Source organism: Pleurodeles waltl, chromosome 7 (genome assembly GCF_031143425.1).
Source record: "Pleurodeles waltl isolate 20211129_DDA chromosome 7, aPleWal1.hap1.20221129, whole genome shotgun sequence".
Classification (NCBI taxonomy): domain Eukaryota; kingdom Metazoa; phylum Chordata; class Amphibia; order Caudata; family Salamandridae; genus Pleurodeles; species Pleurodeles waltl.
In genome coordinates, this window is record NC_090446.1 from 1,343,455,660 (window position 1) to 1,343,478,593 (window position 22,934).

At 47.8% G+C, this 22,934-nt stretch overlaps 1 protein-coding gene across 11 annotated transcripts in view; it reads right to left on the minus strand.

The window, feature by feature from the left end:
- Positions 1-22,934, minus strand: part of CNOT3 (CCR4-NOT transcription complex subunit 3) — a 715,873-nt gene that overhangs the window by 65,437 nt on the left and 627,502 nt on the right. For all 11 annotated transcript variants that reach the window (XM_069200730.1, XM_069200729.1, XM_069200731.1 and 8 more), the window contains 2 exons: positions 21,955-22,153; positions 20,947-21,079 (listed from right to left, as the gene is read on the minus strand). In XM_069200730.1, coding sequence (XP_069056831.1) covers positions 20,947-21,079; positions 21,955-22,153 — 332 coding nt within the window. The remainder of the gene's footprint in view (positions 1-20,946; positions 21,080-21,954; positions 22,154-22,934) is intronic.

Here is a 22,934-nt window from a genome sequence, read left to right on the forward strand (position 1 = left end):
GAGATGGGTGGATCTCAACCAAGTCTTTCTCCATTCTTGTTTGTTTGACTGGAGGCATAGATGGATCAATCACCTCTTCAAGAGAAAGTTGTTGTTTTGAAGGAGCAGTAACAGCTTTCACCAGCATTCTCTGTGTGTTTGGCTGTATATGCAGTTAACACTGATTGGCATGGAGCTGCTGCTTCCTCCTAAGTATGGGCTCATCAGGGGATCCTCTCAACACTGAGTTCAGGAAGAGTCAGTTTCTTAACCGCTGAGGCGCTCTTAATTGTCAGTGTTGAGGCAAGGAGTCTTTTCGGTGCCAAAACAGTCGGTGCTGAGTGAGAGGTAGAAGCTTTCGGTGCAGATGCAGGTGGTGTTCGGCTTGGTACTGAGGTATAAGGCTTTTGCTTAGGTTTCGGTGCCGAGCTGAATGTTGGGGTGTCTGAGTTAATGCCTGCCATGGCCCAAGAGCAGAGGCGGCTCAATAGCCTTCGCTTCCATGCTTGTGGGCTTTTTAGTGGAAGCAGGGGGAGTTTCACTCACAGATGGTTGACCTGGATGAATTTCCTGCATCTCAAGAGTTATGTCTGCTTCGGAGTCTGAATCTTGGATAGAAAAAGCCTCCTCTTCAGAAGCCTCGTGCAGTTCCTGCTCGGTGTCAGACATGGTCTTGAAGACCGAAAATGTTGGGTGTTTAATCGACTTCTTGACTCTGCATTTCTCTGTGGCGAGCACTCTGATCTCACAGAGCCTTTTTCAACCAAAAAGACTGGCAGGCCTCAGAATCTTCTCTAACAGGCAGAGGTTGCAAACCTGGTGTAGATCAGTCCTCGAAAATTGTGAGCGTCACCTCAGACAGAAACAGAAGGGCATCCATTCCAATAGGGTTTCACTCTCCAAGATGTGGAATGGAAGAAGATGGAGGCCCGAAGCGTGACGATCCGAATAGAATTTACTTTGGTCCCGGAACGTGAAGGAATGGAGTAACGCGTTCAACTGAGACGAATGTAAAGGGCCTAATATTGCTCCTAACCGAAGCTCAGTGAAAGCACGACCAGACCTAATGGCAGAAAGAACTCTAATGATGGAGTCAATGACCATGCATATTAGCAGAAAAAGGAGGAGTCACTGTACAGCGTGATTTGAAAGTCTTTTCTAATAAGAACAACTTGCACCCTTCGGAACCCAACAGTAAATGGTGGAAGTATGAGGTTTCGTGTGGACTACATGAGCCTCAATGCTGTGACCAAAACAGGTGCACACCCAATTCCTAGGGCTGATGAACTGATTGACAGGTTAGGTGCAGCCAAATATCTCAGTACTTTTGATTTCACATCAGGGTACTGGCAGATACGTCTGACCACTGGAGCAAAGAAGAAATCAGCATTCTCTACTCCGGATGGCACTATCATTTTACTGTTATGCCTTTTGTACTAAGAATGTCACTGCCACCTTCCAAAATTTGGTGAATAAAGTACTGGCTGTGCTATTTTACTTTAAGTGCAGCATATATTGATGATATTGTTGTCTTCAGCTCTACCTGGCAGGCTCACCTGATCCACCTTGGCAATGTGATTAAGTTCATACACTAAAACCCAAGATCCACACAATTCTAGACTGGGTAGCTCCCACCACCAAGACCCAAATCTTGGCACTCCATGGCTTGACTGGGCACTTCAGGAGGTTTGTAAAAGGATATGGCACAATTGTGGCACCTTTCACAGAACTGACCTCCAAAAAGAAGCCTAAGAAGGTGAAGTGGACAGTGAGCTGTCAAATGTGCTCAGTACCTATTTTAAAAGCTCCAGATTACACCAAGGAGTTCACACTGCAGGCAGATGCCTCTGAACATGGGATAGTAGCAGTCCTATCCCAAATCAATGTTATGGCCATGACCAACCTGTTTCTTTCATTAGGTTACTCCTCAGAGAGCAGCACTTCATTATACACACCAGCAATGCCCCTGATGCACAATCTGAACCCCTCAGTTACAAGAGTCCAAGGCGTTGTCTCTACTGGGGTAAGCAGGGTTAAAAACACTTAGATCTCTACCAAGGGAGGACATTCATAACACTAGCTGAGATTGTTCAGGTACAGCCCCAGACCCGCTATCAACCTTTATTTATCACTGACTCCAAACAGTCATAAAGGCATTGTACCCACAGTTCCCGGATGAGCCACAAGCTTTGGGGGCACTGCAGAACTTGCTCACTAGTAACACATGGTGCAAGCTTATCACTAAGCTTTACATGGCATCACAGAGACCAAAACGCCACCTCGAGCGCCACTTTGGACAAGTGGAACTACCTTCTTACAGAACCACTAAGCCAGGAAGATTGGGAATATTGCTGTAGGTTGACAGGCATGCTAACATCAAGCTGTACCTTGCAGATCCATTCACTTCAAATACCTACTGCAAATGCACTATACCCCTGCTAAGCTGCACAGATGCGGGCTCTGCTCAGATGCTAGATGTAGTGCCACTGTTGACATGGTTATCCTCCTACTTTTTGCCTAGTGTTGATGCCAACTTTGATTGAAAGTGTGCTGGGACTGTGCTAAACAGGCCCTAGCACCAGAGTTCTTTCCCTAAAACTGTACCTTTGTTTCCACAATTTGCACAGCCCTAGCACACAATTAAGTCCCTTGTAAAAGGTACTCATGGTACCAAGGGCCCTGTGGCCAGGGAAGGTCTCTAAGGGCTGCAGCATGTATTATGCCACCCCAGGGGACCCCTCACTCAGCACATGCACACTGCATTGCAGCGTGTGTGCTGGTAGGCAGCTCGCTTCCCTCCTCACCGCCGCTAACTCGATTTGCCATTCTTTTTGCTGGTATTACTGCATTTTTACTTTAAAACTTTCCTTGGCTCTCCCTCGCCGCTGCGTCTCCGCGGCCCCACCCCCCCTCCACCTTGATTCTCCGGCCCATTTCTTCTTTTTTTCCCCCACCTCTTAGCCCCGCTCCCCCGCCCCCTGCTCTCCCATTGGTCTAACCCCACCTCCTACCAGCTGCCACACCCTCCCTCCCTCCCCAATTATGCCGGCCACAGCGCTTACGCGCCAAAGGCAAGCCAGTCTATTGACCACATCCTCGCCAGACATCGCATTCCTCACAGAAACCTGGATGAATTCAGCCTCGGAACCAGACATAGCCATACCAGAAAACTACAAGGTCACCAGAAGAGACCGCAGCAACAAACCAGGAGGAGGAATCGCCATAGTCGACAAAAACACCATAAGAGTCTCCACCAGCTCCCACGACACCATCAAATCCGCCGAGCACCTCCAGTTCAAAATCCAAATCAACACCAAGGCCAGGCCCCAGACCGCAATTCTGCGACATCGCTGACACCATCAGCTCCCTAGCCCAGCCTCAACGGACTACATCCTCCTTGGAGACCTTAACTTCCACCTAGAAAACAACAACATCAACTTCACCAACCTTATCGCCAACCTCGGCCTCAAGCAACTCGTCACGTCACCCACCCACACCGCAGGACACACACACTCGACCCCATCTTCTCAGCCAGCAACCACGTCTCCTTCAGCCATACCACCGAACTCCTATGGACCGACCATCACTGCATCCATTTCTCCTTTCAGAAGCCGGTCACTCACCACCTCATCACCAAACCCTCTGCCACTGGAACAGAATCTCTACAGAACAGCTGATCTCCACCCTCACCCAGGCACCCCCCCCAAGGTCCCAGGACCCCAGCTCAGAAGCCACCTACCTGCACAAATGGCTAGAAGACTGCGCCAACACCCTCGCTCCACTCAAACAACCCTCAGACTCCCACCATAGACCCAAGGCAAGCTGGTTCATCCCGACCTGCAGGCCTCCAAACGAGAATGTCGAAGCATGGAGAAGAACTGGCGCCTTGCACCCACCGAACCCAACCACACCGCCCTCAAAGCTGCCATCCGCAATCACCACCAGCTGATCCGCACAACCAAAAGAACCAACTACAAAAAACAAATAGGCACCAATCCCACAACAACAAGGAGCTCTTCGGCATCATCAAAGAACTCTCCAACCCCAGGACCTGCGCCCACGAACCCTCGCCATCACAAGAACTCTGCAACTCCCTCGCCACTCACTCCAGTCGAAAGAACGAAAACATGCACAACAGCTTCGAACCCCAGACCCATCAGCCAACCACAGACAACCAAGAACTCGACGCATCAATCAACACCAACCTGCTATGCTCCTGGACCCACGTCAACAATGAAGACACCATCAACACCATGGCCTCCATCCACTCTGGCTCCCCCTCGGACCCCTGTCCGCACCAGATCTTTAACCAAGCCAGCAGCATCATCGCACCCCACCTCTGTGCAATCATCAACAGCTCCTTCGAGACAGCCACCTTCCCGGAGAAATGGTAACACACCGAAGTCAACACCCTGTTGAAGAAACCCATACAGATCCTGATAACCCCATTAACTACTGACCTATCTCCCTCCTCCCCTTCCTAGCAAAGGTCGTTGAAAAAATCGTGAACAGCCAACTTTCCCGCTACCTGGAAGACAGCAAAGTGCTAGATGCCTCCCAATCCGGATTTCGCAAAAACCACAGCACGGAGACCGCACTCATTGCTGCCACAGATGACATCAAGACCATGCTCAACAAAGGCTAAACCACAGCTCTCACCCTCTTGGACCTTTCCACAGCTTTCGACACCGTCTGTCACCACACCCTTCGTACACACCCCCACAACACTGGGATCCTTGGCAAGGCCCTCGGCTGGATCTCCTCTTTCCTCTCCGGCAGAACCCAGAGAGTGTGCCTTCCGCCCTACCTATCCAAATCCTCCGAAATAGTCTGTGGCGTCCCTCAAGGATCCTCCCGCAGCCCAACTCTTTTCAATGTTTACATGGCTCCCCTCGCCAACATCGCATGATCCCACATCATCAACATAGTATCCTACGCTGACGACACCCAGCTGATCATCTCCCTCACGAAAGACCCACAACAGCAAGAAAACCTACATAAGGGACTTCACGCAATCGCCGGCTGGATGGTTTCAAGCCGCCTCAAACTAAACACAGACTGTAAAGAAATGGCTCCCTGTTGCAGTTACCCCCCACTTTTTGCCTGATACTGATGCTGACTTGACTGAGAAGTGTGCTGGGACCCTGCTAACCAGGCCCCAGCACCAGTGTTCCTTCACCTAAAATGTACCATTGTATCCACAATTGGCACACCCTGGCATTCAGATAAGTCCCTTGTAACTGGTACTTCTAGTACCAAGGGCCCTGATGCCAAGGAAGGTCTCTAAGGGCTGCAGCATGTCTTGTGCCACCCTGGAGACCTCTCACTCAGCACAGACACACTGCTTGCCAGCTTGTGTGTGCTAGTGAGGACAAAACGAGTAAGTCGACATGGCACTCCCCTCAGGGTGCCATGCCAGCCTCTCACTGCCTATGCAGTATAGGTAAGACACCCCTCTAGCAGGCCTTACAGCCCTAAGGCAGGGTGCACTATACCATAGGTGAGGGTACCAGTGCATGAGCATGGTACCCCTACAGTGTCTAAATAAAACCTTAGACATTGTAAGTGCAGGGTAGCCATAAGAGTATATGGTCTGGGAGTCTGTCAAACACGAACTCCACAGCACCATAAAGGCTACACTGAAAACTGGGAAGTTTGGTATCAAACTTCTCAGCACAATAAATGCACACTGATGCCAGGGTACATTTTATTGTAAAATACACCACAGAGGGCACCTTAGAGGTGCCCCCTGAAACTTAACCGACTATCTGTGTAGGCTGACTAGTTTTAGCAGCCTGCCACAAACCGAGACATGTTGCTGGCCCCATGGGGAGAGTGCCTTTGTCACTCTGAGGCCAGTAACAAAGCCTGCACTGGGTGGAGATGCTAACACCTCTCCCAGGCAGGAATTGTCACACCTGGCGGTGAGCCTCAAAGGCTCACCTCCTTTGTGCCAACCCAGCAGGACACTCCAGCTAGTGGAGTTGCCCGCCCCCTCCGGCCAGGCCCCACTTTTGGCGGCAAGGCCGGAGAAAATAATGAGAATAACAAGGAGGAGTCACTGGCCAGTCAGGACAGCCCCTAAGGTGTCCTGAGCTGAGGTGACTCTAACTTTTAGAAATCCTCCATCTTGCAGATGGAGGATTCCCCCAATAGGGTTAGGATTGTGACCCCCTCCCCTTGGGAGGAGGCACAAAGAGGGTGTACCCACCCTCAGGGCTAGTAGCCATTGGCTACTAACCCCCCAGACCTAAACACGCCCTTAAATTTAGTATTTAAGGGCTACCCTGAACCCTAGAAAATTAGATTCCTGCAACAAGAAGAAGGACTGCCCAGCTGAAAACCCCTGCAGCGGAAGACCAGAAGACGACAACTGCCTTGGCTCCAGAAACTCACCGGCCTGTCTCCTGCCTTCCAAAGATCCTGCTCCAGCGACGCCTTCCAAAGGGACCAGCGACCTCGACATCCTCTGAGGACTGCCCCTGCTTCGAAAAGACAAGAAACTCCCGAGGACAGCGGACCTGCTCCAAGAAAAGCTGCAACTTTGTTTCCAGCAGCTTTAAAGAACCCTGCAAGCTCCCCGCAAGAAGCGTGAGACTTGCAACACTGCACCCGGCGACCCCGACTCGGCTGGTGGCGATCCAACACCTCTGGAGGGACCCCAGGACTACTCTGATACTGTGAGTACCAAAACCTGTCCCCCCTGAGCCCCCACAGCGCCGCCTGCAGAGGGAATCCCGAGGCTTCCCCTGACCGCGACTCTTTGAACCTAAAGTCCCGACGCCTGGGAGAGACCCTGCACCCGCAGCCCCCAGGACCTGAAGGACCGGACTTTCACTGGAGAAGTGACCCCCAGGAGTCCCTCTCCCTTGCCCAAGTGGAGGTTTCCCCGAGGAATCCCCCCCTTGCCTGCCTGCAGCGCTGAAGAGATCCCGAGATCTCTCATAGACTAACATTGCGAACCCGACGCTTGTTTCTACACTGCACCCGGCCGCCCCCGCGCCGCTGAGGGTGAAATTTCTGTGTGGACTTGTGTCCCCCCCGGTGCCCTACAAAACCCCCCTGGTCTGCCCTCCGAAGACGCGGGTACTTACCTGCAAGCAGACCGGAACCGGGGCACCCCCTTCTCTCCATTCTAGCCTATGTGTTTTGGGCACCACTTTGAACTCTGCACCTGACCGGCCCTGAGCTGCTGGTGTGGTGACTTTGGGGTTGCTCTGAACCCCCAACGGTGGGCTACCTTGGACCAAGAACTGAACCCTGTAAGTGTCTTACTTACCTGGTAAAACTAACAAATACTTACCTCCCCTAGGAACTGTGAAAATTGCACTAAGTGTCCACTTTTAAAACAGCTATTTGTCAATAACTTGAAAAGTATACATGCAATTTTGATGATTTGAAGTTCCTAAAGTACTTACCTGCAATACCTTTCGAATGAGCTATTACATGTAGAATTTGAACCTGTGGTTCTTAAAATAAACTAAGAAAATATATTTTTCTATATAAAAACCTATTGGCTGGATTTGTCTCTGAGTGTGTGTACCTCATTTATTGTCTATGTGTATGTACAACAAATGCTTAACACTACTCCTTGGATAAGCCTACTGCTCGACCACACTACCACAAAATAGAGCATTAGTATTATCTATTTTTACCACTATTTTACCTCTAAGGGGAACCCTTGGACTCTGTGCATGCTATTCCTTACTTTGAAATAGCACATACAGAGCCAACTTCCTACACAGACAAAACAGAGGTTCTCATCCTCGGCAGCAACCTCTCCGCCTGGAACGACTCCTGGTGGCCTTCAATCCTCGGAGCCGCCCCCACCCCCGCCACCCAAGTACGGAACCTGGGCATCATCCTTGATTCAGCACTCAGCATGACTCAACAGGTCAACGCAGTCTCCTCTTCCTGCTACAACACCCTCTGCATGCTCTGCAAGATTTTTAAGTGGATTCCTGTTGAAACCAGAAAAAAAGTCAACGACGCCCTAGTCCGCAGCAGACTGGACTTCGGAAACGCGCTCTATGCAGGAACCACAGTCAAACTACAAAAGAAATTGCATCCAAAACGCCTCCGCCCGACTCATCCTTGACGTCCCATGCTGCAACCACATCTCAGAGAACTACACTGGCTACCCACATCGAAGAGGATCACCTTCAAATTACTCACCCACGCACACAAAGCCCTCCACAACACAGGCCCAGTATATCTCAACGACAGACTCATCTTCCACACCCCCGCCCGCTCTGCTCCGCCAGCCTCGCCTTCGCCTCTGTGCCCCGCATTCACCGCTCCACCACCAGAGGAAGATCCTTCTCCTACCTCGCCGCAAAGACCTGGAACATCCTACCGCTCCAACTACGCCAGACCCAAGACCTCCTGACCTTCAGGAAACACCTCAAGACCTGGCTTTTCGACCATTAGCTCCCCCCTCCCCACCGCCTTGAGACCCTAACTGGTGAGTAGCGCGCGTTATAAATTGTTTGATTGATTGGGGAGAAATAGACAAAGTCGACATACCATCCCTCTCAGAGTGCCATGCCCAGAAACCCCTGCCTGTGGCATAAGTCACCCCTCTACCAGGCCTTACAGCCCTAAGGCAGGATGCACTATCCCACAGATGAGGGCATACCTGCACGTGTCCATTCTTAGACATTGTAAGTGCAGTGTAGCCATATTTAGTTTATGGTCTGGGAGTTTGTAGGAACTCCACAGCTCCATAATGGCTTCACTGAATACTGGGAAGTTTGGTATCAAACTTCTCAGCGCAATAAACCCACACTGATGCCAGTGTGGGATTTATTGAAAAATGCACACAGAGGGCATCTTAGAGATGCCCCCTGTATGTTAACCAAACTGCTACTGTAGGACCGACTGGTCTATGCTAGCCTGCCACTTTCAGACAAGTTTCTGACCACATGGTGTGAGTGCCTTTGTGCACTCTGACCAGAAACAAAGCCTGTCCTGGATGGAGGAGCTTTACACCTTCCCCTTACAGGAGCTGTTACACCTGGCAGAGACTTAAAAGGCTCTGGCCTAGGGTTACAGTGCCCCAGGACACTCCAGCTAGTGGAGATGCCTGTTCCCTAACAAAGCCCCACTTTTGGTGGCAAGTCCAGCGGGAAAACAGGGAGGAGTGACCACCCCAGACATGGCCCCCCACAACCAGGTGTCCAGAGCTGAGGTGACCCCCCTCCCTGCAGAATCCTCCATCTTGGTTTGGAGGACAGGGACCAATAGGGTTAGGAATATGCCCCCTCCCCAAAGGGAGTGGGCACAAGGAGGGTGTAGCCACCCTCAGGGACAGTAGCCATTGGCTACTGCCCTCTGACCCCTAACACGCCCCTAAATTTAGGATTTAAGGGCCTGCTTGATCTCAGCTCACCAGATTCCTGGTGACCTACAAGAAAAAGGACTGCTAAGCTGAAACCCCCAGCAGAGAAGAAGGAAGACAACAACTGCTTTGGCCCAAGTCCTACCGGCCTGTCTCCTGCTTCAAAGAACCTGCAAAAAGACCAGGAACGTGTCCAGCGACCTCTGCCACCTCAGCCAACTCCAGAGGACTTGCCTGCACCCAAAAGGACCAAGAACTCCCAAGTGGCTTTGTCTGAAGATATCTACAACTAAGGACTCCCACCTCACTCCAGATGCAGGAGTCTTGACCCCTGTGCACCCGACACCCACGGCCAATGTCCAGGTGGTCCACCTAGCAAGAGAGGGACCCCCCAGGCTCTGGGTTGACCTCTCCACGACAACGCCTGCAGAGAGAATCGCGAGGACCCCCTGACCGCGAAGCTCCGGACAAAGATATCTGACGCCTAGAGAACACACTGCACCCGCAGCCCCAGGCCTTGGAGAAACCAACCCCTGGAGCCTCATCGTTGAGCAGGCGACCCTCCTCCCTGTCCAGCTGGTGGTGTGCCCGAGACGCACCCCTGGACCTCGCCTGCAGCCTCTGAGTGACCCCCGGGGTCTCCTCAGACTAGCACTGGAAACCAGACGTACTGTTTGCACCCTGTACCCGGCCGCCACTGTGCCGCTGAGGGTGTTTGTTTGGTGTCTACTTGTGGCCCCTCCAGTGCTCTTCTAATCCTCCACGGTCTGCCCTCCGAGTTACGGTAGGCATGTCCTAGGGGTGGCTTACACATTTCAGGGGTGCATTTGACTTTGCCATGCTTTTAAATGGGAAATTGTGGGTAGCAGTTCGAAACAGCTCTTCCAGGCTACAATGGCGGACTCAGGAGACTTGTTTAACCTTTGTCTTACCAATGGTGAGTGCTGCAGTCCCTGGGGCGACTCTAATTTACAGGCACTGGATAACGTACTAGGGGACCTACAGGTAAGCTAGCCTATGCCAATGCCAATATGGGTATAGCCAATGTAACATGTTTTGGGGATCAGTGCACTGGCACCGAGGTCTGTTGAGCAGGGCCTCAGTGCACTTTGAGAAAGAAAACAATTAGCATCAGTTGAAAAACCTAGCGGTGACCATACAATAAGAGGCATTTCCTTAGATGATTTGGACCATAGTGAAAATGTCAATGGATTCATCGACACACTGCCACTGCAGGCCTTGGGAGTTGCGGCTCGACCCTAAAAACTAGAGGCATACCCAGTGGAAATCTGTCACAGACTTTTCTGTGTAACAGTGCCTACAGGACTTAAAACAAGTTTTTCCATGTGACGTACCATACACAGAAGAAAATTGCGGAAGCAAATATCTCAGAGACACGAAGGGAGCTTCCGATCTTGCATCTGGTGGCATGAAAGTAACTGATGTTAGCGTGCAGGGTTCGCGCCTATATAGGCTTCGCAAATCATTTCCAGAGCAGAACTGCGTCAGTGCATCAAGGTACTGCTGAAACGTTTTTGCATACACTATGATGGCCTTGGGAATATTCAACAGGTGAGAAATCTGCGACAAGAAGTATCTACCAGAAAGGCTTTTTTAGGTGCCTCAAACATGAAACAGTCTGAAGCAAGCCTCTACGATATAAGTCTGCTATCAAGCTAGATTAAGCGTTGCAAGCGAAGATTATATTTTCAGAATTTGACTTGTATGCTGAGATGTAAGTAGAGCTCAAAGACACCCCTTTGTAACACAAACTGTCATACAAATGTGAGGCATGGTGGCCTGTGGGGGACTTCATAGTCCTCTTGCTTTACTGGTTGAAGTTTGGCATTTTTTCCAATAAGAAGAGAAGGCTACTTAGGCAACAATGTTTCTAGCCTCCCAGCTCAGCAGCAAGGCTGAATTCAACCATGTAAATGTTAGGGAGATCCAATCTTGAAGAAACTTCCATAAATCTATACCTAAATGCTATTAATATAGTCTGTTTTATTTTCTTGGATGTAGAAATAACATGCACAGTTTGAAGGGTCAGGAGGAAAACATACTATTTACAAAATTCAACAAAGACCTTGTTACTTAATATCAGGAAAAAGCCTGTATAAATTTTTTAGCAAGTACTGGAAATCAAGAGGTCTGTTCCTAGGAAGGTGGTCTGATGGGTATTAGTTTCCTATTGTGAGTAAATGCTGAAAATATGCATGCTACAGCCCAAAGGTAGAGACCACATGCTTGTAATAAAGGTAAAGGAAGAAAACAATTGCATTTAATGTCAGAACAACAATACTGGTGCTTCCTAGCAGGTAAGAGTACTAGAAATAGGCAATTTTAATTGTAATCCACATCAAAAGAAAGAAAAATGTTACTTAACCAGTAAGCATGTGGCATGTAATGCTGTAGATTCGCATGCAGAGCACAATCCAGCCATCTAGTGTTGGGCTCGGATGTGTGCACGTTTTTTTTTTTTTTTTCCGACAAAGGTATTTCAAGTCATAAGATAGTGACTCCTCTTGCTAGCAATGCGCATGACCATCGATCCCAGTGTTAGATTCTTTTCTCACAAGACAGGTGAAAATAGAATGTGTAGGATAATCCACTGATCATGCTGAAAGAGTGAGTGAAAAATATAAAGATAACTGTAACAACCACAGGTGTTCGGGGAGGAAGGTGGGCACAGGTGAATCTACAGCACTACATGCCACAAACAGATACTGTGTAAGTAACATTTTCGGTTTGAGGCATGTGTGACTGTAGATACACATGCTTAGCAGACTGAAAAGCAGTTCTCCTCCATAAGCTGTGGCTAGCATGTGGGTGTTGCAGTTTGGAATAAAGTACGCAGGACTGCCAGAGTGGCATCAGCTTGTAGGCGAGCCAGTAGATCTATGCAATAATGTTTTGTTAATGTATGTGGTGTAGACCAAGTAGCTGCCTTACATATGTCAGCTAAAGGTTTATTTCCTAGGAAAGCCATAGAAACTCCCTTTTTGCAAGTGGAGTGAGGTTTAAGAGGAGTAGGTAAGGGTCTTTTAGCTTTGGCATAGCATGTTTATATACATTTGTCAATCCAAAGTGCAATACCCGATTTAGAAATGGCTCCCCCTTTGTGTGGATTAGAGAAAGTAAAGTATTTCTAAAGGTCTTGGTTGTATCAATAAAGTACATGAGGGTTTGTTTGTTGTTTAGGATGTGTAGAGCCCTTACCGCAACTGAGTCAAGTTATGGGAATAATACTGGTAAGTTCAATAGATTAAGGTGCAATCAAAATACTACCTTAGGTAGGAATTTAGGATTGGTACATAGTAGCACCCTATCTTTATGTAGTTTGAAGAATTCTTAGGCTAATGCCTGAATCACACTGACACGGCTGAGTAAATTGACAGCCACTGGAAATGATATTTTCCAGGACAAGAACGGGAGGGGCAGGAGTGGAGGGGTTCGAATGGAGGGTCCATTAATCTTGCTAATAAAATATTAAGATTCCAGGTGGAGCTGGTGGCCCCTAAAGAGGAATGGCCAGTTTCAGGCCTTCTAAGAAGGCTTTAACAACTGGGATCCTGAATAATTATGCAAGTTGTCGGTTTTTCGATATGCAGCCACTGCTGCTAGGTGTAATCTTATAGATGTAAAGGCTAGACCACAGGTATGCAACAGGTGTGCAAGTGAAAAAGATAAACAATGTCTTGAACACTGGGTTGCAAGTGATCAGTTTGTTTGGAATGGCAATAGTGGACAAATATTTTCCTATTTGCTGCAAGCAGTGGGGATGCATGAGTCTTTAAGAATGTCCATACAAAGTTGGTAGGTTTAAATAACGGGACACTAGGACTTCAGCAACCAGATCTCAAGGTTGAGGGACCTGGGGTCAGGATGTCCCATTTCTCTATGGTTCCGAATAAGGTGGTCCTGCCTGTTCGGAAGTACCTCTTGGGGTAACTACTTAGAGTTCCAGAAGTGTGGTGAACCATGGTTGTCTGGCCCATGTGAGAGTCACAAGGGTGAGGGATGTCTGCTGAAGCTTGCAAAACAAACAGAAGCAGTGGGAGAGGTAGAAATGTGTAAGCAAATATCCTGGACCAACTCATCCATAGTGCATTGTTCTTGGACTGTGGCAACCTGAAGGTGAAGTTCTGGCAGTTTGCGTTTTCTGCTGTGGTGAAGAGGTCTATTTCTGGTTGACCCCCCAGTACTGGAAGTATGGGAGGAGGACCTGCAGGTGGAGTTCCCATTCATTGACTTGACAGCTTCGTCTGAGGAGATAAGCAAAGTTGTTGTTCGCTCCCTGAAGATACTCTGCTAACAGATGATAGCTATATCAGAGAGTCCACCTTCAGAGGTTCTGAGTTAGATGATACAGCTGCGGGGATCTGGTCCTCTCCTGTTTTTGGAGATAATACATGGAAGTCATGTTCGGTCTTGATGAGGACTACGTTGCCAACCAGGTGAGGAAGGAAGGCTTTGAGCGCTACATGAAGAGCTGGCAACTCTAGGTGACTGTTGTAGAGATGCCTCTGAACGTCCAGCATCCCAGGACTATGAGAGCCTGTGAATGCGCGCCCCAACCCGTGAGGGAGGTGTCCTTTGTTCTGGTTTGTTCTCTGTGGAATTGGATATAGAAATGGCCATTCTTAGAGGAGATCGTTGGTGTTCTGCCACTGCAGAGAGTGATTCACTTGACAGCGCACCACTAGATCTTCCAATTGACCCTACCATTGAGTCCACTGGTGCGCTTAGCACTCTAGTAGAGGTCGCATGTTGAGCCTGGCATGGGGTACTATGGCTATGCATAGTACCGAGACATAGGACTCTTACCTGTCAGAGAGGTTGGAACTGTGGAATGAGCACCTGGAAAGATTGAATGCGGGAAGCACAGGGATAAGCTATCCCCCACTGAGAGTCCATAATGGCTCCTAGGTAGGGTTGTACTTGGAGGGGTTGATGGTGGGATCTGACTGATTTGATGGTAAAGCCTAATTGATGAAGCAGGTTTATGGTGGCTTGAGTGTGCTGAAAACAGAGTTGGCGTGCTGTGCTCTTGAATCAATCGCCTAAGTATGGAAAAACATGTACTTTTGTCTGGGCAGCTCAGCTGCTACTACTGCAAGACACTTGGTTAAAAACCCTGGGGGCAGTTGTGATTCCAAAGGGGAGCACCTTGAATTGGAAATGTTGGTTGTTTATTATGAACCCGACATGTTTTTGATGTGCTGGATGAACAGGGATGTGAAAGTAGGCGTCTTTCAGGTCTAGTGTTGTCATGAAGTCGACTTGTAGTAATGTAATGACATCTTGCAGAAGTGAGATAATATATTGGCTTAGGGGTCGGAGGTCCGAGACTAATCTCAGGGGCCAGTCCTTTTTGGGTATAAGGAAGTAGAGTGAATAAACACCTGTGCCTTGTTGGTGTATTAGCACTGCTTCCATTGCACTTTCGTTGAGAAGTGCCTGAACTTCCTCTGAGCAATTTTTAATATTCTGTTGAGAGTCTGGGCTTGCGAGGAGGGATGTTTGGAAGTGAACTCTAAACAATAACATGTTGGATAATATCCAACACCCACTGGTCACAGGTGATGTTCTGCCATGTTGGAAAAAAGAACGTTGCAGCCCCCAAGGTATATAGTGAATGGATGTTGGGGTAATGGCTGGCACGTCAAGATTTGGTGACGCTGCACCCCTGAAACAGTTTCACCTATATGAACCCTTATAATATTCCTTTGGTGAATGATGTTTGGGTTTGTGTTTTGTTATATGATGTGAAGGTTTCAGGAGAGGTTGTTTCGGATATACCACGATAAGAGGAGCATCAAAAGGAGCCAAGTTGCGATGGTGTCTGCAACACTCCCATAGCCTTACCTGTTTGTGTCTTTTTTTTTTTTTTTTTTTTTTTTTAAAAGGGTGTCTACCTGGGGCCCAAAAAGATGTTCTCTGTCAAAGGAGAGAGCTAGTACATTCTGCTGAACTTCAGGCTTAAAACCAGACACTCTTAGCCAGGCATGTCTTCTAAGGAGTAGGCTTGAATTAATGACCCTAGCTGTCAGATGCATTGAAGAAATAATGTATAGTTGTGTTTGATATAAGCTTACCCTCTCAGGCAACACGATACGCTCTTTTTCGGTGCTCTTTTGAATTATGCTGGAGAATCTATTCAATCTCGTCCCAGTGAGTCCTATCATAGCACATTAAGAGACCAATGGAGTCTGCAGTCCTCCAATGGTTGGCAGATTTTGCAGCCACTCTTTTGTATGCACTGTCTATCTTCTTACTCTCCTTATCTAGTGAGGGCACCCCACTGGATGTTTGAGAGTTTGCACTTTTACGAGCTGTGGCCACCACTAGGGAGTCAGGTGTAATCTGTCCCTTGTAATATGTTGGGTCATTTGGTGAAGGCTTATTTATCGACCCTGGGAGTGATCACTCTAGCCCCAACATGGTTGTTGAAAATGTCATGCATATGCCTAAGCATTCCCCTCAGAATTGGCAGATATTGTGTTGAATGGGGATTTGACAAGGGAGTTTTGAATAAAAACAAAATCATCCTCTAGAGGCTCAGTATGTAGCGGTATTTTATGGAATGTAGTCGCTCTACTTATGAGGTCAAGTTAAGTTGTTGTATCATCTGATGGGGAAGGTCTAGCTGGATATAGATCAGGGTACATATCAGGTGAGTCTACATCATAAGAGTCTCATGGGTCATCTTGAGGTGGGTCTGAGTATTGGTCTGCATCCCAACCCCGTCTCTTGTGTGGGAATGTAGTAAACCCTCAGGTGACTCCATAATCTGAACAGGTGAGAGTTGTGGTGATGGGGTGTGCACAGCAGGGTGTGTTGGTGGCGGACTGGTATGTAGTGGGCTAGTTGCTTATCCTACTTTTTCTTTTCTCGTGGGGAAAGAGGATGTCCGAAGTCTCCTCTAAAGACAGCTATCTTTTTGCAGGCTGTGCCCCGGAATGAGGGGGTGTAAGGAAATGCCTCCTTGGCATGGTTACCCCCTGACTTTTTGCCTTTGCTGATGCTATGTTTTGAATTGAAAGTGTGCTGAGGCCTGCTAACCAGGCCCCAGCACCAGTGTTCTTTCCCTAACCTGTACTTTTGATTCCACAATTGGCACACCCTGGCATCCAGATAAGTCCCTTGTAACTGGTACCTCTGGTACCAAGGGTCCTGATGCCAGGGAAGGTCTCTAAGGGCTGCAGCATGTATTATGCCACCCTAAGAGACCCCTCACTCAGCACAGACACACTGCTTACCAGCTTGTGTGTGCTAGTGAGAACAAAATTAGTAAGTCGACATGGCACTCACCTCAGGGTGCCATGCCAGCCTCTCACTGCCTATGCAGTATAGGTAAGACACCCCTCTAGCAGGCCTTACAGCCCTAAGGCAGGGTGCACTATACCATAGGTGAGGGTACCAGTGCATGAGCACTGTGCCCCTACAGTGTCTAAGCAAAACCTTAGACATTGTAAGTGCAGGGTAGCCATAAGAGTATATGGTCTGGGAGTCTGTTTTACACGGACTCCACAGCACCATAATGGCTACACTGAAAACTGGGAAGTTTGGTATCAAACTTCTCAGCACAATAAATGCACACTGATGCCAGTGTACATTTTATTGTAAAATACACCACAGAGGGCACCTTAGAGGTGCCCCCTGAAACTTAACCGACTATCTGTGTAGGTTGACTGGTTCCAGCAGCCTGCCACACTAGAGACATGTTGCTGGCCCCATGGGGAGAGTGCCTTTGTCACTCTGAGGCCAGTAACAAAGCCTGCACTGGGTGGGGATGCTAACACCTCCCCCAGGCAGGAGCTGTAACACCTGGCGGTGAGCCTCAAAGGCTCACCCCTTTGTCACAGCCCCGCAGGACACTCCAGCTAGTGGAGTTGCCCGCCCCCTCCGGCCCGGCCCCCCACTTTTGGCGGCAAGGCCGGAGAAAATAATGAGAACAACAAGGAGGAGTCACTGGCCAGTCAGGACAGCCCCTAAGGTGTCCTGAGCTGAGGTGACTAACTTTTAGAAATCCTCCATCTTGCAGATGGAGGATTCCCCCACTAGGATTAGGGATGTGACCCCCCTCCCCTTGGGAGGAGGCACAAAGAGGGTGTACCCATCCTCAGGGCTAGTAGCCATTGGCTACTAACCCCCCAGACCTAAACACGCCCTTAAATTTAGTATTTAAGGGGTTCCCTGACCCTAAAGATTTAGATTCCTGCAACTACAAGAAGAAGGACTGCCGAGCTGAAAGACCCCTGCAGAGGAAGACCAGAAGACACCAACTGCCTTGGCCCCAGACTTACCGGCCTGTCTCCTGCCTTCCAAAGAACCTGCTCCAGCGACGCTTTCCAAGGGACCAGCGACCTCTGAATCCTCTGAGGACTGCCCTGCTTCGAAAAAGACAAGAAACTCCCGAGGACAGCGGCACTGCTCCAAAAGAACTGCAACTTTGTTACAAGGAGCAGATTTAAAGACCCCTGCAATTCCCCGCAAGAAGCGTGAGACTTGCAACACTGCACCCGGCGACCCCGACTCGACTGGTGGAGAACAACCAACTCAGGGAGGACCCTCCGGCGACTCTACGACTGAGTAACCAAAGTTGTCCCCCCTGAGCCCCCACAGCGACGCCTGCAGAGGGAATCCCCAGGCTCCCCCTGACCGCGACTGTCTGAACTCCATTTCCCGACGGCTGGAAAAGGCCCTGCACCCGCAGCCCCCAGCCCCTAAAGAAACGGAACTTCTGTGCAGGAGTGACCCCCAGGAGGCCCTCTCCCTTGCCCAGGTGGTGGCTACCCCGAGGAGCCCCCCCCCTTGCCTGCATCGCTGAAGAGACCCCTTGGTCTCCCATTGAAACCTGAAGGAAACCCGACGCGTGTCTGCACACTGCACCCGGCCGCCCCCGCGCTGCTGAGGGTGTACTTTCTGTGCTACTTTGTGTCCCCCCGGTGCCCTACAAAACCCCCCTGGTCTGCCCTCCGAAGACGCGGGTACTTACCTGCTGGCAGACTGGAACCGGGGCACCCCCTTCTCTCCATTATAGCCTATGTGTTTTGGGCACCTCTTTGACCTTTGCACCTGACCGGCCCTGAGCTGCTGGTGTGATAACTTTGGGGTTGCTCTGAACCCCCAACGGTGGGCTACCTTGGACCAAAAACTGAGAACTGTAAGTGACTTACTTACCTGTGAAAACTAACAATAACTTACCTCCCCCAGGAACTGTGAAAATTGCACTAAGTGTCCACTTTTAAAACAGCTTATTGTGTTTTATGACAAAAGTATTCATGCTAATGTAATGATTCAAAGTTCCTAGAGTACTTACCTGCAATACCTTCCAAACAAGCTATTACATGTGAAATTTGAACCTGTGGTTCTTAAAATAAACTAAGAAAATATATTTTTCTATAACAAAACCTATTGGCTGGATTTGTCTCTGAGTGTGTGTACCTCATTTATTGTCTATGTGTATGTACAACAAATGCTTAACACTACTCCTTGGATAAGCCTACTGCTCGACCACACTACCACAAAATAGAGCATTAGTATTCTCTTTTTACCACTATTTTACCTCTAAGGGGAACCCTTGGACTCTGTATGTGCTATTTCAAAGTAAGGAATAGCATGCACAGAGCCAACTTCCTACAGGGGGGGTCTGGTGATACTTCCTGTATTTGGATGAATCATTAGGTATTTTTGCCTAGAGTACAATTCCTGGTGAAGTTTCTCAGGCACCGGTTGTGCTGTTTCCAAGCATTTAGCAGCTGGCAGAGCTTTTGGCTCCAAGGCAGGTTTTGTTAACAGTGTTTTCGGTGCAGATGCTTTCTGCTCTAAAGTCAATTTTCTTGGAGGTGGAATTTTGTTTTGGCTCCAATGCTTTTGAAGCGGACAGTCAACTCTCATCGAATGTAGAGGGCTTGGATTTGACAATGTGCTGTTTAAACTATTTTTGTTGTCGGGGCTGGGCATATCCAAACCAGGCGGTCAGTGCCGTTAATCGCTCAAAGGCAGTGGTGGCCCACCAGTCTTGGCGTTTTGGCGTGAAGGTAGTCTAGTTTTAATTGACATTTGCTGTGGACAGGGTGGAGGGGGTACAGTACTCACGGTCTGCCCAGGAGTGAGGTCCTGCATTTCCATATCAGACCCAGAGCTTTCATCAGGTGAAACATTGACTCCGTCAGCAGCCGATGGATGGGCCCACAAACTCACGTTATGGATCTTCTGAACTAAAAAGTTCCCAAGTGTCTTCAGCGCTGCATCAAGACATTGAGTCTTCCTCTTCTTCAGTCTGAGTGTCATTTTTTTTTATCTGAAAGACTTGAGGCCTCGCAGTTGTCTCCTAATGTCTGGGGGACAAGCACAAGTTGCACACCTGGGGTAAATAGGTGTGGGGGACTTGGCGTGGCAAGACAGGCAAAAGCAAAAGAACGTCTGTTTCATTACCAAGTGGGCATCTCTTGGAATGAACGTTGATGGGGAATTGCCCCAGAAAGGCATAGGCCTCAGAGGGCTACAGCCGAATGCAAAACCCCACATGAATTTGACCTGTAGGATACAACAGGGAGATGGGGATCGAGCTGCGATTGAGAACAATACCAACAGTATCAAACGAATAACCAACTGTGTAAAAACACAGCAAGAGGAGCACGTCTGAACCAGATGGCGGAAGAAAACAATCCAACAGTGGAGTCGATGATCACGCACATTGCTAACAAGAATATTTACTATACTTTGTGACTCAAAAGACTTTCTTCGAAGAAAAAAAACAACTTGCACACACGTGACCCCAACACTAGATGGTGGGATTATGCACAGCATGTGTATCTACAGCCACACACACCTCAAACATATGATTCTGACCAGGACAAACAAAAGGTAATATTGGCTAAGAAAACAAAAATACAGCAAAGGGGAAAAGCACTGGTTCAGTAAGGTATTGGCAGAGCAGCCCTAGCACAACATTACTTATCCTTAAGAGAATGTAAACATATGACCTGGAAAAATGCTGTCACTCAGTGCAAATGGCTGAAAGTGAGCTGGCTCACCACTGCCTCACGCAGTATGCTCCACAGGGTGGAAGTAAAACGTGAACAACAGATGAACAGACTAATGATCAAGTCAACTGATATAAAGACCCTCTATACAAATATTTAGGTATTTTCCATTACCTAAGGCTGTCATGAACTTTACGGCTGTCTCTTGGCCAGCACTAAAAATCATTTTCAGACTCTCTTATTTTAAGGTACAAATACTGAAAAAAAGAAACTACTACAGATTTCTTGTTATAGTGTACAAGAAAACAAACAAAAAGGAATAATACATTTGTATTGTAATTCAATTTGCTATGTATATTTTAGATCGGTTTTAAATTTGAGTCAGGGCACATATACCTTTTATGAATACCCCAGAGAGGCAGGATTCTGACATTCACCTATACTGTACTTAAACGGTCTACTACAGTCACAAACGTGGTAATTCCTTCAAAGTACGTCAACCTTTAGTGCATTTTCATTTTTAAACTGAAAGATGTTATGAGTCACAGGGTAGTTGATATATCAGCTGAATCACACATTCCATTTCAGCCTCAAAAACAAAGCAATAGCAGTGATATGCATGAGGTAACGTACCTCTAGGTAATAGAAGATAAAGAAAAGTGTCTCCGTTGATAGTCGCTGATAGAACTCCACAGTGTCCGAATGAGGAGGGGGCATCTGGTGATGGTAAGGGGGTGTTGGACAAGGGTTGCGTGGCAGGTACTGTCTGCAGAACAAATCAAAATTATACTGAGTCCTTGATTGTTGATACTTGGCAAACACTTCCCGGAGAAATTAATGTTACTGCCTTGAAGGAGAGAAGAGCAGCTCAAACTCAAGATGTCTTGAACAGTTTAAGCCTCTTGGGGCTTCATACAAACAGTTTGACACCAGACACATCCACCATCCTATACCTTATTAAATATCTTCACAGATGCACACTATGCTTTCTTTACCACCCCAGACATACACTACGCTATCAATCTAACTAGCAACACTTTCGTACCTCAAATTTGTCTGCACTGTTTCAAATCAAATGCATCAAAATGGATATTAGTTCCCTGTGTACTTTTGTCGAACAATAATGGCTGTTGGTAATATGCTTACAAGAAACATAAAAGCTATCCAACCTCCTTTCCTAACTTGTTTTACACCAGAAAGGTGTGTGATGAACACATTGTAAATCAACCAGTTTTGGGCTGGTGGCACATGAAGCTGACCCTCCATAGACACAAAGGAAAAGCACTTCCTAAAAGCAGATCTTATTAAGAGTATTTATGTGACCTTTGTACCAAAACTCCTATGAAATGGCTCAGGATAATCCTCCACTAGACAGTAACATTTCTGTGTATGGTGCAACGCTGCAGAAAGTCAAGTGCTTTTATTAGCACTATTAAAGTGGCTCAAAGTGGGCTTTGCCAGGACAGATTTAAAATGATTTGAAATTGTTTGTGTGTGAAAAAAGTGTTTGTGTTTAAAAAAAATGAAAAAGTAAAAAAACGAAGGATGGTATCAGCATACATTTCCTTCCTACATAGGGATGGTGTCAGCACATGTCCATGTCACTCGGTTAAATGAGACCATGAGCCTAAAGAAACCTACCGTATTCTCTCGGAGTCCGACGGATGAGGCATATGATGCCAGGCTGCCAACTCCATGTCTTGCTGATACTGCTGCTCCTTGGTAAGAGGCACTGGGCCTAGGGGACACACACCAAGCGAGAGGGGGATGTTCACCTCAGAGAGTTGCATGGGAGGCTGACTTGAGGCTGGCTGAGAAGTTGTACTTGTGATCAGTAGATCTGTAGGGAGTAGCAAAAATTATTAAGAGAATACAAATGTATTAAGTCTTGATACAGGACAGACAAACTGGGCCATTGCCATTAGCTGAATTAAGACATTAAGTAGTTTGGGGATTTTTTTTTTTTTTTTTTTTTTTTTTTTTTAAAGTCAGAGTATCCCTAAAATCACATCAAAGGGTGTCATGTTGGCTGGGTAATGGGTAGCAGTAGAAACTGCAAGTGTACTATTACAATGTAAATGGCATACGCCCAGATAAAGTGCACATAACTTCTCCTTGGCACAGCCATTCAAAATGAACCCCAAGTTCTAATGGGAAGTGCTCTACGGACAGTAGAAGGAGGAACAGGTGATCAGAGAACAGAAAAGTAATGTTTATTACTCTCCCTAAGTGGTAGCGGTACACCCAAGACTAATGTTCCATCCGAGGAGAATAAAAAGAACATTCTGTTGGAAAGATGAAGCAAAAATGTTAGCAAAACCAGCAAATGAACAAGTTACTTACTTTCAGTAGCACACACTAACCACAGGTTTGATCTAAAGAATTTTACAACAATGCCCCCATATGCAGATAGGTGGCACTATGTAGCTCTGCAGCGACTGTTTTCTAGAAGTGATGAGACATACATAAGCGCTACCCATTGTAACTTATGTCAGTTTCTTAATCTTTCTCCTTCTGAGTTCTTAGACACGGAGCACTCTGAACAAACTGTGCAAAAAACTAACTTGAAAACTTACTGTGATGTTCAAGAGTCCACTTAGCATAACGGCGAGGTAGAAGGA